Below are 13,858 nucleotides of genomic sequence, written 5' to 3'. Positions count from 1 at the left end.
TTCCAAAAAGAGTGAGGTTTTTGAATATGTAAAGCATAAACGCCTTCCTTCAGGCTATCTTGCACTGTTGCCCGAGGGCATTACCATACATCTATGCAATTTAAGATTAGTCCATTTTCCAGCGACTTAGCACATACATAATCTGTGTATTTGAATATATGTTAATTTCCCGAATTTGTAAGTATTTGTTTTATTTCGTTCAATAAGTAAATGCAAATAAACATTTTACAAATCAACCTAACACTGATGTTGCAAAGATTACAGACTTTTAAAGTAGGTTTTGAAAATTTGGTAACACTACAACAGAGTACAATACATTTTTATTGTACGTGTACGATGCCTTGTTACGTTACTTTAAACCAGTTGAGAGTTTAATTTCAGCAATTAGATAGGGAATAGATTACACGTATAGTTAAGTTTCACATGGACTTGCCAACAGAGCATGGTGGTCCCAGGAAGAGATGGGGGTCGAATGTGGATTTGGCGTGTACCGCAGCAGCTAAGGCGCTTTTGGCATTGCAGTCTGTGTCATACCATCGGACTCTGAAAGCAGAAAAGTAGGGACGTAAAATTACAAACAAATGAATTCGATGACAGACAATTGACGTTACCAGGAACATTCGATATGCTATGTATTAAAAATAACGTACCTACGCTGTGTATTACTTTGTGTACCTTCATGTACGTGTTTCAACATATGTGAATATTTTGTAAAATTAATTCCCAGTCAAGTGCGTGTTTCTTGTTTAAACGTTTTATTTCGGCACAATTACCTTTTAAAAAGTTAAAAAATATCAATCATAACAACATTTGAAGCCATCTGGTATTCATGTGAAACCACCTATGGAGATATTTCATTCAAAATACACGAACAATCAACCATTCCTAACTAAAACTAACTGTGATCAGACGCGAAATCATTAACTACCATACCGTGCTACATTTGGTTAGACTCGGGATGGAGACCTTAGTCATTATTAAGTAGTGCAATAGTTCGGTTCCAAGAGGGTCTCATATAATAAATGTTGCGCTCAATCCCAGTCAAAAAAAATTCTAATTAAAAGCAAAAATTTTATTAGAAAATTTTATTATTTGTATATTCTATATTCCATACCGTTTTTGAACCACTCACCTCTTTAGTTTTTTGCAAGTATAATTTCTAACATTATGATGGTACAACCATTGTGACTAAATGAAATTTCATAGAATATGACGTCACTATGTGCCGACAAATCAAATATCAAAGAGAAGTTGAAGCGGTAAATTCATAGCGATGTCTTTACAAAGGTTGAAAGACTACTAACAGGTCAATAGTTTTCTCAGGTTGAAACATTTATCGCATTGCTTTTTGCGGAATAGTCAAACTGTTATCCCGAGGTAGTGGAGAAGACCTGGGAAACTGTTGTGCAAGGTCTTGGGCAACAGTTCCCCACATCTTTTCCTCTACGGAGGGAAAACATTTGACTAATACCAAATAAGTCATGCAATAGGTATATTTTACCTAAATATGATTTCTATATTCAGTACAAAATCTCTTTGGTACCTTCATGCATTTTTAATCTTTAATGATGTATTCTACTAGTTGAGTCTCTTTTTTCTAAACACCTTCATCAAATCGTATTCAGTAATGTTACTAAACGTAGTCATTTTAAGAGTGAAACTTGTCTGGTAAAAAACATAATAGGTGTATATTATTACCTAACCTACAATTGCAATTTGTAAATTAGTCATTGAAAAAATCTCAAACTTACGTTTGAGTTTTCTTTTATTTGAGGAGTCAAAATTTAAGTAAAATCTCAGTCGTAAATCCAAATGACGACTTAAGTTTATTTTGAAAAATTCAGGCCTACAAATTGCCCTCAGTGAAATTGCTAATCCTAATCATAGCCCCCCGCCCCACCCCCAATATTTTTGATAGGAGTAGTAAATGGAAAGAATGCAAGCTTGAAGTTATACATATGGACTTGGGGAAGAAATGTTTGGAGGTATTTTAAAAGTAATTTAGGTGCACCATCCCCACCTCATAATTTAGGATTAACGCATATTTTGAATAATAACAGGTGTTTGTTTGTCAAGACATTTTAAAGCGAACACCCCCCCTCCCCCGTCTATGGAAAACCCTTCTACGTGCCTATTTATGATATGCAAAATCACAAACAATAATAGTTAGCAGTAAGAAATTACAGTTTATGTTTAACTTGCCCAAGTTTCTTGTTTACCTTGGGCGAAATTTGACCGTCCTCAAAAAGCCATGCAATAAATGTATACAGTTTCAACCTGCGACAACTTTTGACCGTTTAATAGTTTTGTAACGTATAGCGGTCACCCAACCAAGTGCTGATCACACTCGCTGTTGCTTAACTTGCGTGATTAAGAAATAAATTCTACCACATCCTTAGAAAAGCTAGCACACTAGCGAGGCAGTACAGGATCCCTAAATACTGTACACTACAGTTTTTCAACCTCTGACTACTGCAAAGACGTCTCTGTGAATTTTCCGCTTCAACATTTCCTAGATATTTGATTGGTCGGCACATTGTAACGTCATTGATTCAAGCATTTACACACCGTATGAAATTTCATTTAGTCACAATGGTTGTGCCATCATAATGTTAGAAATGATGTTTGCAAAAAACTGCAAAGGTGATTAGTTCAAAAGTGGTACAGAATATACAAATCAAAGTCTAATAAAATTTTGTTTTCATAGAGAAAAGCAAGTGTATATTGTTTTAACTACACGGAATAACATAAACATATTACAGAATATAACTTAAATTACATTATATACTGTAATATACAGAATATAACTTATCTTACATTATATGGAAGCATATTGTTATCAGTAGTTTATGAACATTTCTCATGTTTCAGATAAATCGTTTATGGTGTTCATAGTTATTGTTAACCAATAATCAACACCCGCATGATTCGCGAGCACCAATTTCTGGTGAATTTTTGTCACCTTATATATATATATATATATATATATATATATATATATATATTATATATTATATATTATATATATATATATATATATATATATTGTTATCAAGGAATGCTGATCTAGGTTTACCATTGGCTATTTATCGATCTAAGTTTAGCATTGGCTATTTATCGATCTAGGTTTAGCATTGGCTATTTATCGATCTAGGTTTAGCATTGGCTATTTATCGATCTAGGTTTAGCATTGGCTATTTATCAGATTCTACAGTATCTTACAATAGTTTACTGCAATTCTAAAACCTAAATCTACATTTGTAAATTTTATTTCACAAATCATGGCTGCTTTTTGTCAAAAATGGTTTTGAAATTGGCGTGCCAGAGAAGACAAATCTCTGATAGGTGTCACAATTTACAAATTGAATTGGGGATAAGTTTGTCAATAATCATTAAATTATTAGATTCATTACAAGTGTAGATACAAAGTACATACAGAAATTACTGCACACTCTGCAGGATGTTTAGCATACATATTTACAAAGGACTCGAGCCACGAACACCCTGTAATGGCCTATGCTTGGGGTGAAATCTCAAGTGTCTTTTGTTGATTTTTTCTATCCTTGATTTCTATGTATACTATTTACCCAAATCACATGTCACCTTAATTTGTTTAACCGGATGTTGATCACTTGAAATTAAATGTCAAACCCATACATGTATTTGATTTTTTCCCGGATTTTACCACCTCTTTTTGCACTTTGAGGCAATAATTTTTATATTGCGTATGTTTCGCTCTAAGATTTAATTCGATTGAATAAAAATTGGTAATGAAAGGTATTCTTTCCAATGAAAAAAACTCGCAACGACGTTCTAACTGCTATCGAAAAATAACTTTTTTGAAATATCGCGAGAGGAAGAGGAATAGACGTCTGAACAGCTGACATCAGTATATGTGATGCATTGTGATTACTGCGGATACAGAGGCCAATTAAAATGCTTCATTGTGTTGATTCCTAAAAATTAGATACGCGAGTATTACAGAATTTCCATTCTACAGCAAGTATTACCAATTATGTAGCCGGGAGTTAACATTTTCAACCAAATCTTTTAAAGTTTTGCACCTCGAATCAGTACGCTACGCGGGGCTATCACTAGGCCGACCACTCATCGGGCCAGTGCATATGAATTGGAAGTGCGGGAATAGTAGTAAAAACTTCATGTACATTCCATTTTTATTTGAAAATGATAAGTAATCTTTTTGATTTTATCTGGGGAAAAAACAACAACATACAATATCCCTCACACATAATCTTGCTCGTTTACTTAAAGTGTCTCCAGTCATTCAGCTATTCTGATATTTTTCCAGTTAGTATATTCCCGCACAAGAGTTTAGTCATTCGTCTTCTTTGCTGACGTACATTTGTTTTTACCAAACTAAATAAGTCAAAATTGTTACATATAGTGTTTTGTAATGTATTTTCTTTACGTTTAATTACAATGAGAAGTAACTATATGCATAGTTTCAGGCATAAATAAATGATTTATTAAATTTCTTAATTTATTTTTTAATTCAAAAGAGAAGTTGTTTTCTCAAATTATCATTTTACACATTCAAATGACGCTTTTAAGGAGTTTAATTCATATTTGTAAAAATGCAAGGGAGGCTACTGTAAGTTAAAATAAGTGGCGGATCCAATAGAACGTACACACACAATTTTCAATAGAAAATGGAGGACAAGAATATATAAATGGAATTTATTAATATTTTCATAGTATAATATTACCCCTTCATTTTTTTAATCAAGACATCCAAACCTGTGATATAGATCTACCATAGTATAATGATTATTGTACCAGTATTACATGTACTGGTCAGGGTTAAATAGTATATTTCAGTTTAGAAGTACGTGTAGCATATTGTGTTTATATTTCTACCTAGCCATTTATTGTTGAATGTGAAGAGAGCGATACCTTGAATGAAGGTCTAAGTTATTTATTATTATCTATTTTTTAAAAATATTATTATCCCAATTTTTTTACCTCACTCATTTAAAGTTCTGCACTATTACATGTACATGGCTTTATTATCATTCCTAATGAAACAAAATCAAATGATTTACATCCAGTGTTTTTCACACCAAATTCAGAAGCTACGAATATACCTCACTGATTTGGAAAAGCAATCAACTTATTTTGATATTAGGATTTTTTGAATATTGAACTCCTCCATAAATAAATGTGTGGGTAAATGGGTGCGTGCGTATGTGTTTGTGTGTAAACTATTGAAATTTTGTAACTATAGATTTTTAAAGAATTTTTCTTTTTGCTACTTATTCATGCGACATGGCATGCATCTCGATCATGAAATGGAAATTATACAAGGCTATCTTGATACTGTCCAATATTCACTTGATGGGGATGCCATTGACGCAATAGTAGGTCATACGTAAAATATTTGTAACATATTGTTTAAAAAGTGCAAATAATTTTGACACGATTTGGGGGGAAATTTTGACAATTTTTAAGGGGAAACAGCCTGAATAATGTCTTAATACTTAAGTATGTATGAATAACACTGACATAATTTACTTCAGCGTGCATTTGGAGAGGGTTAATATAGACAATGCCTGTTGTCCAATCCATTTGTGTTTTCTGCATATTAAGATTGATATTTTGATTTATTTCCGTTTCCAAATTGATTTGTAACAGATGCCTAGAAAAGAGTCATATAAGTGTTTTAACTGCCCTAGAACTACGAAACAAACATATATATGTTATATATCAAAGATTCATAGGATATAATAAGCAAACTATCTGGAAGAACGCATAGTCATCGTGATTTTCTGTGTGACAAATGCAGACCTATATGCAGGTCCTATGTAGAGAAATACGGCAAGTCAAATCCAGAACTCAAGAGGAGTAATCTCTCATCTATAAACCAACCATCATTTTCTACGTCCCTTAGTCCTTTTTCTGTTCAATTGTCATTCCCATGTACAGCTAGAGGTCACTCTTCTTGCATAGTTAAGATATTTATTTCAATTCATACAAAAAACTTTACGCGGTGGCCGAGAGGTTAGATCGTTCGTCCTGCATGCGGTCGGCCGGGGTTCGAATTGCGGCCGTGTCAGACCTAAGTCGTTAAAACGGGTAGTGAGTAGTGACAATTTCATCGCCAAACGCTTGGCATCAGGGGTTGTCCCATGTCACAGTAGGTGTGGCAAGCTAAAGAACCCTCACTGCTTAATGGTCGAAAGCGCCGAGCATAGGCCTAAAATTTGAAGTCCTTCACCGATCTTGGTGACGTCTCCATATGTGTGAAAAATTCTCGAGTGAGACGTTAAGCAAGATACAGTCAATCAATCAATCAATCAAAAACTTTAATATATTATGTAAATACCTTCTATTTAATGATAAGAAAGGATGATATCATGAATTTGTATCTGAATATCAATAGTACATAAACAAGTTTTTAAATGATTAACCCAGTCTGCAACTCTGCATATATTTGCATAACAATAAGATATCATCAAATGATATAAATATATACAAGTCGCCGTTTTATACGTTTTAATTTTCACCCACTAATAACATTTCGCTTAGAATTTCTTTCTTTTATTTCTTTGTTTAATCACACGGAGGTGCACGGGGCATAAAGGAGGCACAGATGACATCCACGGAGATCCTCCGCGGACTTAAAAGTCTACTTCGCTCAGAAAAATGACTTCAGATGTGCCTACAATTTTAATGGTCAACCGTGTTTTATCAACAACAAAAAATGGTTCACGAGGGGGATGTTAAAAAATCCATTTCCTAATTAATTACTATAATTACTCAAGTTTAACCAAAATTATAAAGTTGTCTCGTCAATTAATATCAATTTAATGGAAATTGATATACAATTTAAAAAAAATAAACTCGTCTCTGAGGTAGACGGTAAAACAATATTGCTTGCTGTGGTCCTATCACCGCATGAAATTTTGATTTTTGATCACGATTTTTCAATTATGTCCAATACAGCGGGGAAAATGTAAAGTGGGGGGAGGGGGCAATATATATCAAATCTAAACGTCGTGATAGAAAATATACAAGTTCCTAGTATTTTAACAGTTCTGATTTACAATCAGAATAAGCCCCAAAAATATATATTAACCTATACGTCCACTATTTTTTTTTTTTGGTGTTTTACCCTGTGATTCTCATAACGTCAACACCATGACGTAAGCATCATGACGTTATTTAGTTTTCATACTGAAAAACAATACAAAGTTTAAACGACTGTATAACGATAACTAGAAAAGATATTGTTATGAAATAAATTGTTCTATGACCTCTAAATCTTAGAACATCAACTGTGAAAGTCTCATTTATTTTTGCGAAAGGGCCAATTTTAGTACTTTGTGGCTCTAGTCAAATTTGATTAACATTTCTGTGTATTTACAAAGTTAAGGACTCGCGTCACATTTGATGAACATTTCTGTGTATTCAACACATGAATGCAAGATGAAGATAACGAACAGTGATCAATCTCATAACTCCTACAAGCAATACAAAATAGATAGTTGGGCAAACACGGACCCCTGGACACACCAGAGGTGGGATCAGGTGCCTAGGAGGAGTAAGTATCCCCTGTTGACCGGTCACACCCGCCGTGAGCCCCATATCCTGATCAGGTAAACGGAGTTATCCGCAGTCAAAATCAGTGTGCCAAGAACGGCTTAACAATCGGTATGAAACACGTCAGACAGCATTTGACCCAATGCGAGGTTGTATTGACGAACTAGATCGTTATAACGACCATAGAATTTGCGAAATGCTGACTTCAATCGAGACTGTTGAAATCCCTGTACCATCAACTTGTTTGTCAGTAGCTTACCTCGATTTAAAAACTGACTATACCCAGAACAAGCTCTTGCATATCGAATCAGTTGAGATATATAAACACCATATGCAGGTGATAATGGAATATTGCTACATAAATATGGGAAGTTGACGATGGAGAAGCTGAAATCATCCCGTTTGTCATACAGTTGAGTTGTCAGTTGCCGTTAATGTCTACTTTCAATAAAATATCTAAGTATGAAGCAGAAGTGGACGACTCTGAGGTGTCCTTTATTTCGAGCTCACAAGGATATATCAAATCGACATATGAATGAAAGCTATCATTGTTAATAGACAAAACGTCATCGATATATCTAAAAGTCGAATTGAAGGTCACAGCGAGAGATGTTTTCTTCTCACGTAGACGTTTTTGAATAAATTCTGCTTCATATGAATATAAAAACAGGTCAGCTAACAAAGGAGCACAATGAATATATTCATTGATACGCGTCTTGCACTGCATTTGTTAACATTTTAGTTCGTCGATGACGTAATACATAAAATGAACTGGTTCTCTACCGTAAAGGTAGCATTACTATTGCATTGATGTATATTGTAAATCTTGAACTTGGGTCTTTTCCCTTCACTCAATAGCACCGTAATCAGCTGATTAAGCCGTAATTGACGAGCCTCGGAATGTACACAGTGTGTTTTCCATGGCCCGAGGCCTTACGCCGTCTGATTAATGGATTCGTGAACATGACATGGTCCGACTAATTAACATATCACCTGCACGCCTGCCGTACAAAAACAAAAGTCTAACATTGTTTGCGAACTAAAAAGAGGAGGATATCATGAACAGCGTTACTTATAGATATATACTAATCCATACATTACTATTTGGAAAAAAGGGCGAGAGAAATAAAAACAAATATCATCATATATCATAGGACTTGTGTAAATAAAACAACGATTTATTATGACATAATATTTGAAATGATAAATTAATGAATTTGGCTGAGTTTTTTTACTCTATAGAATACGTTTAGATAGTCAAAAGACAACGAACTCTAAGATAATGTAAAAACGTGGCGGACTCGTGCTTTTTCCGCCTACACTTCACGCCTGTAGCGAAAGTTTAGGTTATGCAAAATGTAAATCCCAAACTGTGCCCCTAGCGAGACAGTGTCCACGGTTAAAGAGGACTGAAACAAAACGGCATGTCTTGAGAAGATTTTTTTCCCTTCACATTCTTCATCTTTAAAGAATTGGAAATTTGCGTAACGTGTAACTTCATGCATTTATCAAGAGCCAAATTCTGCAGCTTCTTCAAAACTGCTACATACATATGCACAATGAATTTCTCATAATTACATTTAACTGTAAAGTTGACAATAAAAGAAATTGGAATGAATCTTATTGGTAAGACTGTGGATATAAATTGTAATTCAGATGTTCTAACGTCAGACCTATGGAGAACCAAAGGGTTCAATATTCTATCTTTGTAGTTATGTATTTGTTGTTCCTAAATGCGCCATCGGTTCAATGTAAATAGAAAAATGTTAATCGTTATCTTGACATTTGTAGTGCATAACGGTATATTCGTCATTTGAATTGCGTAAGATGTAAATGGAATATATGTTTGTGTAGATGCGTAACAAGTGAATGCATTATTTATTTAATGTAAATTTGAAATTGGATCTTCGTCATCCGTAGTTGAACATTTGCACATTGTAGTTTGTTAAGCCTATGCAAGTTGTGATAAATGTGTTTTGGTAATCCGTCCGATGTTAGTTCGACATTCGCATTTGTGCAATTCAACATTTGTAAATTGTTCTACCATTATGACTACAGAAGTCGCGCACTACATCGTATCTTTTGGGAAACAGACTATAGAATCATATAGGAGGACCAGTTCACACTCGGGACTACTTTGGTGTCTAGCACACTCAACATTAACCGGTTGGCGCTAAAAGTCGTTGAAAATGTGCTGCTGAAGTAGTTTGATCAGCGACTTGATGTAGAACATTGCTGTAAGCATCAATATAGATGACTGGACTGATTTTTTCCATGAGTTTACTTTAAACAAACAGTGTATGCCATTTAGTAACCATATACCACCAGGGACGTTACATTTATTTGTGCGAGACCAAGAACTCTCGTACATATTTGCTTTGATTGGGATTTATTTTCGTTTTCGCGCCCCTTCCCCACCATTTTTGCATTGCTGTCACTGAAATACGTAATTCACAATATTAAATAGTTAATATGTACATTGGGTACGAATTCTAAAACAAGACGCAAAAACTATTCTGGTTTCATAGGCGTCGGAAATTGGGGGGGGGGGGGGGGAGGAGGCTAAACCAACATAAATGTTTCTACGTCGTTTTTTTTTTGGGGGGGGGGGTTATTATGGCTATCTTTGCAAAAAAAAGTGGAGGGGGTGGGGGTGGGCTAAGCCCCTCCCCAGTCCCCCACCGGGTTCCAACGCCTTTGGGTTTTATATTTGTAAACAAAGTGAATAAGTTATCATTTACCAGTTGTTTTCATTAAATGACAGCCAACCTTGAATGTAACATATTTAAAGTTTTTATGTAATAGACCAGTCGGACTATTTTTCCATAATTTTTACTAGGCCAGGCCATAAAACCAGTAGCCTGAGCCATGACCTATAGATTTGAATTTTACATTATTTCCACAAGCACTTGTTTCGTATCTGATCACCCCTTCTTTTTCTCTCCACAAGATAGTTAACTCAATTTCAGACACCCCAATTTCAAAACTCCTATATTTTTGTTAAAAATGTAACATTAATCAACATTACCGGGGGTATTTTGATATAGTTTAATTTGAGATACTTTCCTATTGTCAAAAAAATTGTTCCAGTTGTCCTCTGTCAAACCTCTTTATTGTAAACAACTCATTTTGTCTGTTTAAAGCAGAGAAAGAAACATTATCTTTTTATTTCATAGTCTAGCTGTTAGAGGTTATTTATAAACCTTGTTGGCCACATATAGAGTCCTTGTACATATTTGTAAATATACGCTACCTAGACTCTAAATATTTAGAGGATGTAGAAGTATTCTTGCACTTAATTTTTTACTCAAAGCAAACACGAGAATAGAGGGGAAACAACTGGAAATCCCAATGATACAGTTAATTACACTAAAAAAGAGTAACAATTCTATTTTTAGTGTAACAATTGCCCTGTTAGGGAATTGTGTCCAACCTTTTAAACAGTCGTAGTGATGAACCATCGGAATATTTTTTCATGATTGATTATCAGTATAATCGGACGCACTATAATAGATTAATATTATCGATTAATTTCAAGTATTAAATGTGTTTATTATTGAATGAAGAATGAATTGGTAAAGAATTTGGGGTGATTTCTGAAATGCATTTTTGATGTATTTTTTATCATTGGATTCATTTATCAAATTAATACTTATGAGTTAGTTACATTCACAGAAAATAATCAAGAAAGCACGAGAATAAATTACTTTAAGTTATATTTTGATTAATCGATTATCAAAAATTTTAATAGATTATCTATAATCGGGGGCCATTTCGATTAGATAATCGAAATTTTCTATTAATCAGTAGATCGTCGGAGAAGAAACTCTACTTATGATAAACAGAATGAATGAAACTCATAGTAAAAATATGGTATGAATTTGCTTATCAAAATATTTTTCTTGCACAAAATAAAATAATTTACCTCGGACTTCGAAAGGCCGGGAAAATAATAGCTACGAAGGAATGTCACATAAACTGGTCCTTCAATATGATTCTATAGTCTGTTTCCCCAAAATATTCGATGTAGCGCGCGCCCTCTGTCGTCATAATGGTAAAACAACGAACAAATGTTGAAATGCAGTAAACGAAAGAGCAAATTCGAATGTCGAACTATCATCGGACGGATTACCAAAATGTTTTACTGTAACTCGCAACTGCAATGTGCAAAGGCTCAAATACGGATGACGAAGATGCAAGGTGAAGATAACAAACAGTGATCAGTCTCATAACTCCTACAAGCAATACAAAATAGAGAGTTGGGCAAACACGGACCCCTGGACACACCAGAGGTGGGATCAAGTGCCTAGGAGGAGTAAGCATCCCCTGTTGACCGGTCACACCCACCGTGAGCCCTATATCCTGATCAGGTAAAGATCTAATTTCAAATATACATTAAATAAATAATGCATTCACTTGTTACGCATCTACACAGACATTACATTCCTTTACATCTCACGCCATTCAAATAACGAATACACCGTTATGTACTACAAATGTCAAGATAACGATTAACATTTTTCTATTTTACATTGAACCAATGGCGCATTTAGTAACAACAAATACATAATTACAAAGATAGAATATTGAACTCTTTGGCTCTCCATACAGACCTGCCTTAATGTTTTCATATTGTTTATGTAACAATTATTCGTTAAGGACGTTGTCGTCTCACTTCCCTACATTACGAATACTAAAATGTACACCTCATCTAGTATATGATATTTGTGAAGAAAGAGATATAATAAATCATATGTCATCATCCTCGTACTTTGTGGCAGGATCAGTGAAAGGTAAACATATTTTTATCCTCCACAGAGCTTTGTTGCCATGGTAGAATTACATGTATTGCAAATAATTATCATTTAACAGGTTGATCTCTTTGTAATCTAAGCCAAAAACCTTTATAAAATCCCAGCAACGAAAAAAGTTCTAGAATAGCTGAATATAACTCCCCTCTATTGTGTTGAACTCTATTTTTATGCAATATTTTGAAATGCTGATGGTTCATAGAAACCATATTCTTAAGGCGATACATAGCAAGAATACATCTACATTCTTTGTAGGACGTATAAAAATGTTACGCAGTACACACATTTCCAGACGAGTATATTTTGTCAGTACAAGATGTTATGATTGGAGCTCTATAATCTATAAATTTATAAAAAGAATTTTGTCAAATTAAGACTGAAATGAAAGTGAAATTGTAAATAATATTTCAATTGTTCTCGATGACTAATATGCAAAATCATATCCTGAATTATATATATTTTGGTGTTTTTCAAGTATTTTTCCTTCATTCAATCTGTAATATTTATTAATAGATCGATTAGTCAATTGCATTTTCTACCAGTGGCTTGAATTGTTGAATACAGTGGAAAATTTGAATGATACACATACACCATAATATGTCTTGTAGATAAGGCATTTTTCATTCAGCGTTTACTTACTTGATATTGGTGTCCTTCAGAGACTGTATTTGACGTAAGTCATTGATTTGTTCCATGGCAGTTAGAGCTACTTTTAATGCGCCAACACTCGAGTAAGCGCTCAAATTGTAATATTCCTTTTTTGGAGCCATCCATGCTATTCGGAATTCAATTTTGTTACAAGATACGAAGGTGATGGTCAATCCATATATCAAAATAGATGCCCACAACACAAAACACACATTTTCTGTTGATACCATGATTTACTTTGTTGATTATGTCATCTTCAAGAAAAAACATTCCAAGAAGAAAGTAGTCATGATTGATGGATTATTTCCGTTTCGCAATCCACAGAATTAACATTTCGTATTTGCATATTAGATTCTACGGCGGCGTAGAAAGGCCAAGTAAATAAATTTATTATTCGTTCGGACAAATTAGCCATTTGTTCGGACGAATTAGCTATTCGTTCGTATGAATTAGCAATTTGTTCGGACAAACGAGTTATTTGTTCGGACGAATAAGCAATTCGTTCGGACGAATTAACAATTCGTTCCAACAAATTAACAATTCGTTCGGACAAATTAGTTTTTTGTTCGGACGAATTGCAAGTTCGTCCGAACGAATAAGCAATTTGTTCGGATGGAATAGAAATTCGTTCGCACAAATTAGCAATTCGTTCGGACGAATTAACAATTTGTTCGGACAAATTAGTTTTTTGTTCGGACGAATTACTAATTCGTCCGAACGAATAAGCAATTTGTTCGGACGGAATAGAAATTCGTTCGGACGAATTAGCAATTTGTTCGGACAAAATAGAATTCGTTCGGACGAAATACTAATTAGAACTCTTTTGTGTTGAAAATATG

The 13,858-nt window shown here is 34.2% G+C and overlaps 1 protein-coding gene across 1 annotated transcript in view; it reads right to left on the bottom strand.

The window, feature by feature from the left end:
• Window positions 1–13,383, bottom strand: part of LOC125673730 (atrial natriuretic peptide receptor 3-like) — a 35,113-nt gene extending 21,730 nt beyond the window's left edge. Inside the window, exons 1-2 of the mRNA XM_056159360.1 lie at window positions 13,011–13,383; window positions 434–543 (exon numbers count right to left, since the gene is read on the bottom strand). Coding sequence (XP_056015335.1) covers window positions 434–543; window positions 13,011–13,249 — 349 coding nt within the window. The 5' untranslated portion in view covers window positions 13,250–13,383. The remainder of the gene's footprint in view (window positions 1–433; window positions 544–13,010) is intronic.
• Window positions 13,384–13,858: the final 475 nt, after the last annotated feature.

This window comes from Ostrea edulis, chromosome 3 (assembly GCF_947568905.1).
Source record: "Ostrea edulis chromosome 3, xbOstEdul1.1, whole genome shotgun sequence".
Classification (NCBI taxonomy): domain Eukaryota; kingdom Metazoa; phylum Mollusca; class Bivalvia; order Ostreida; family Ostreidae; genus Ostrea; species Ostrea edulis.
The sequence above is the reverse complement of the archived record's forward strand: the minus strand, read 5'-3'. Positions and strand labels throughout refer to the sequence as shown.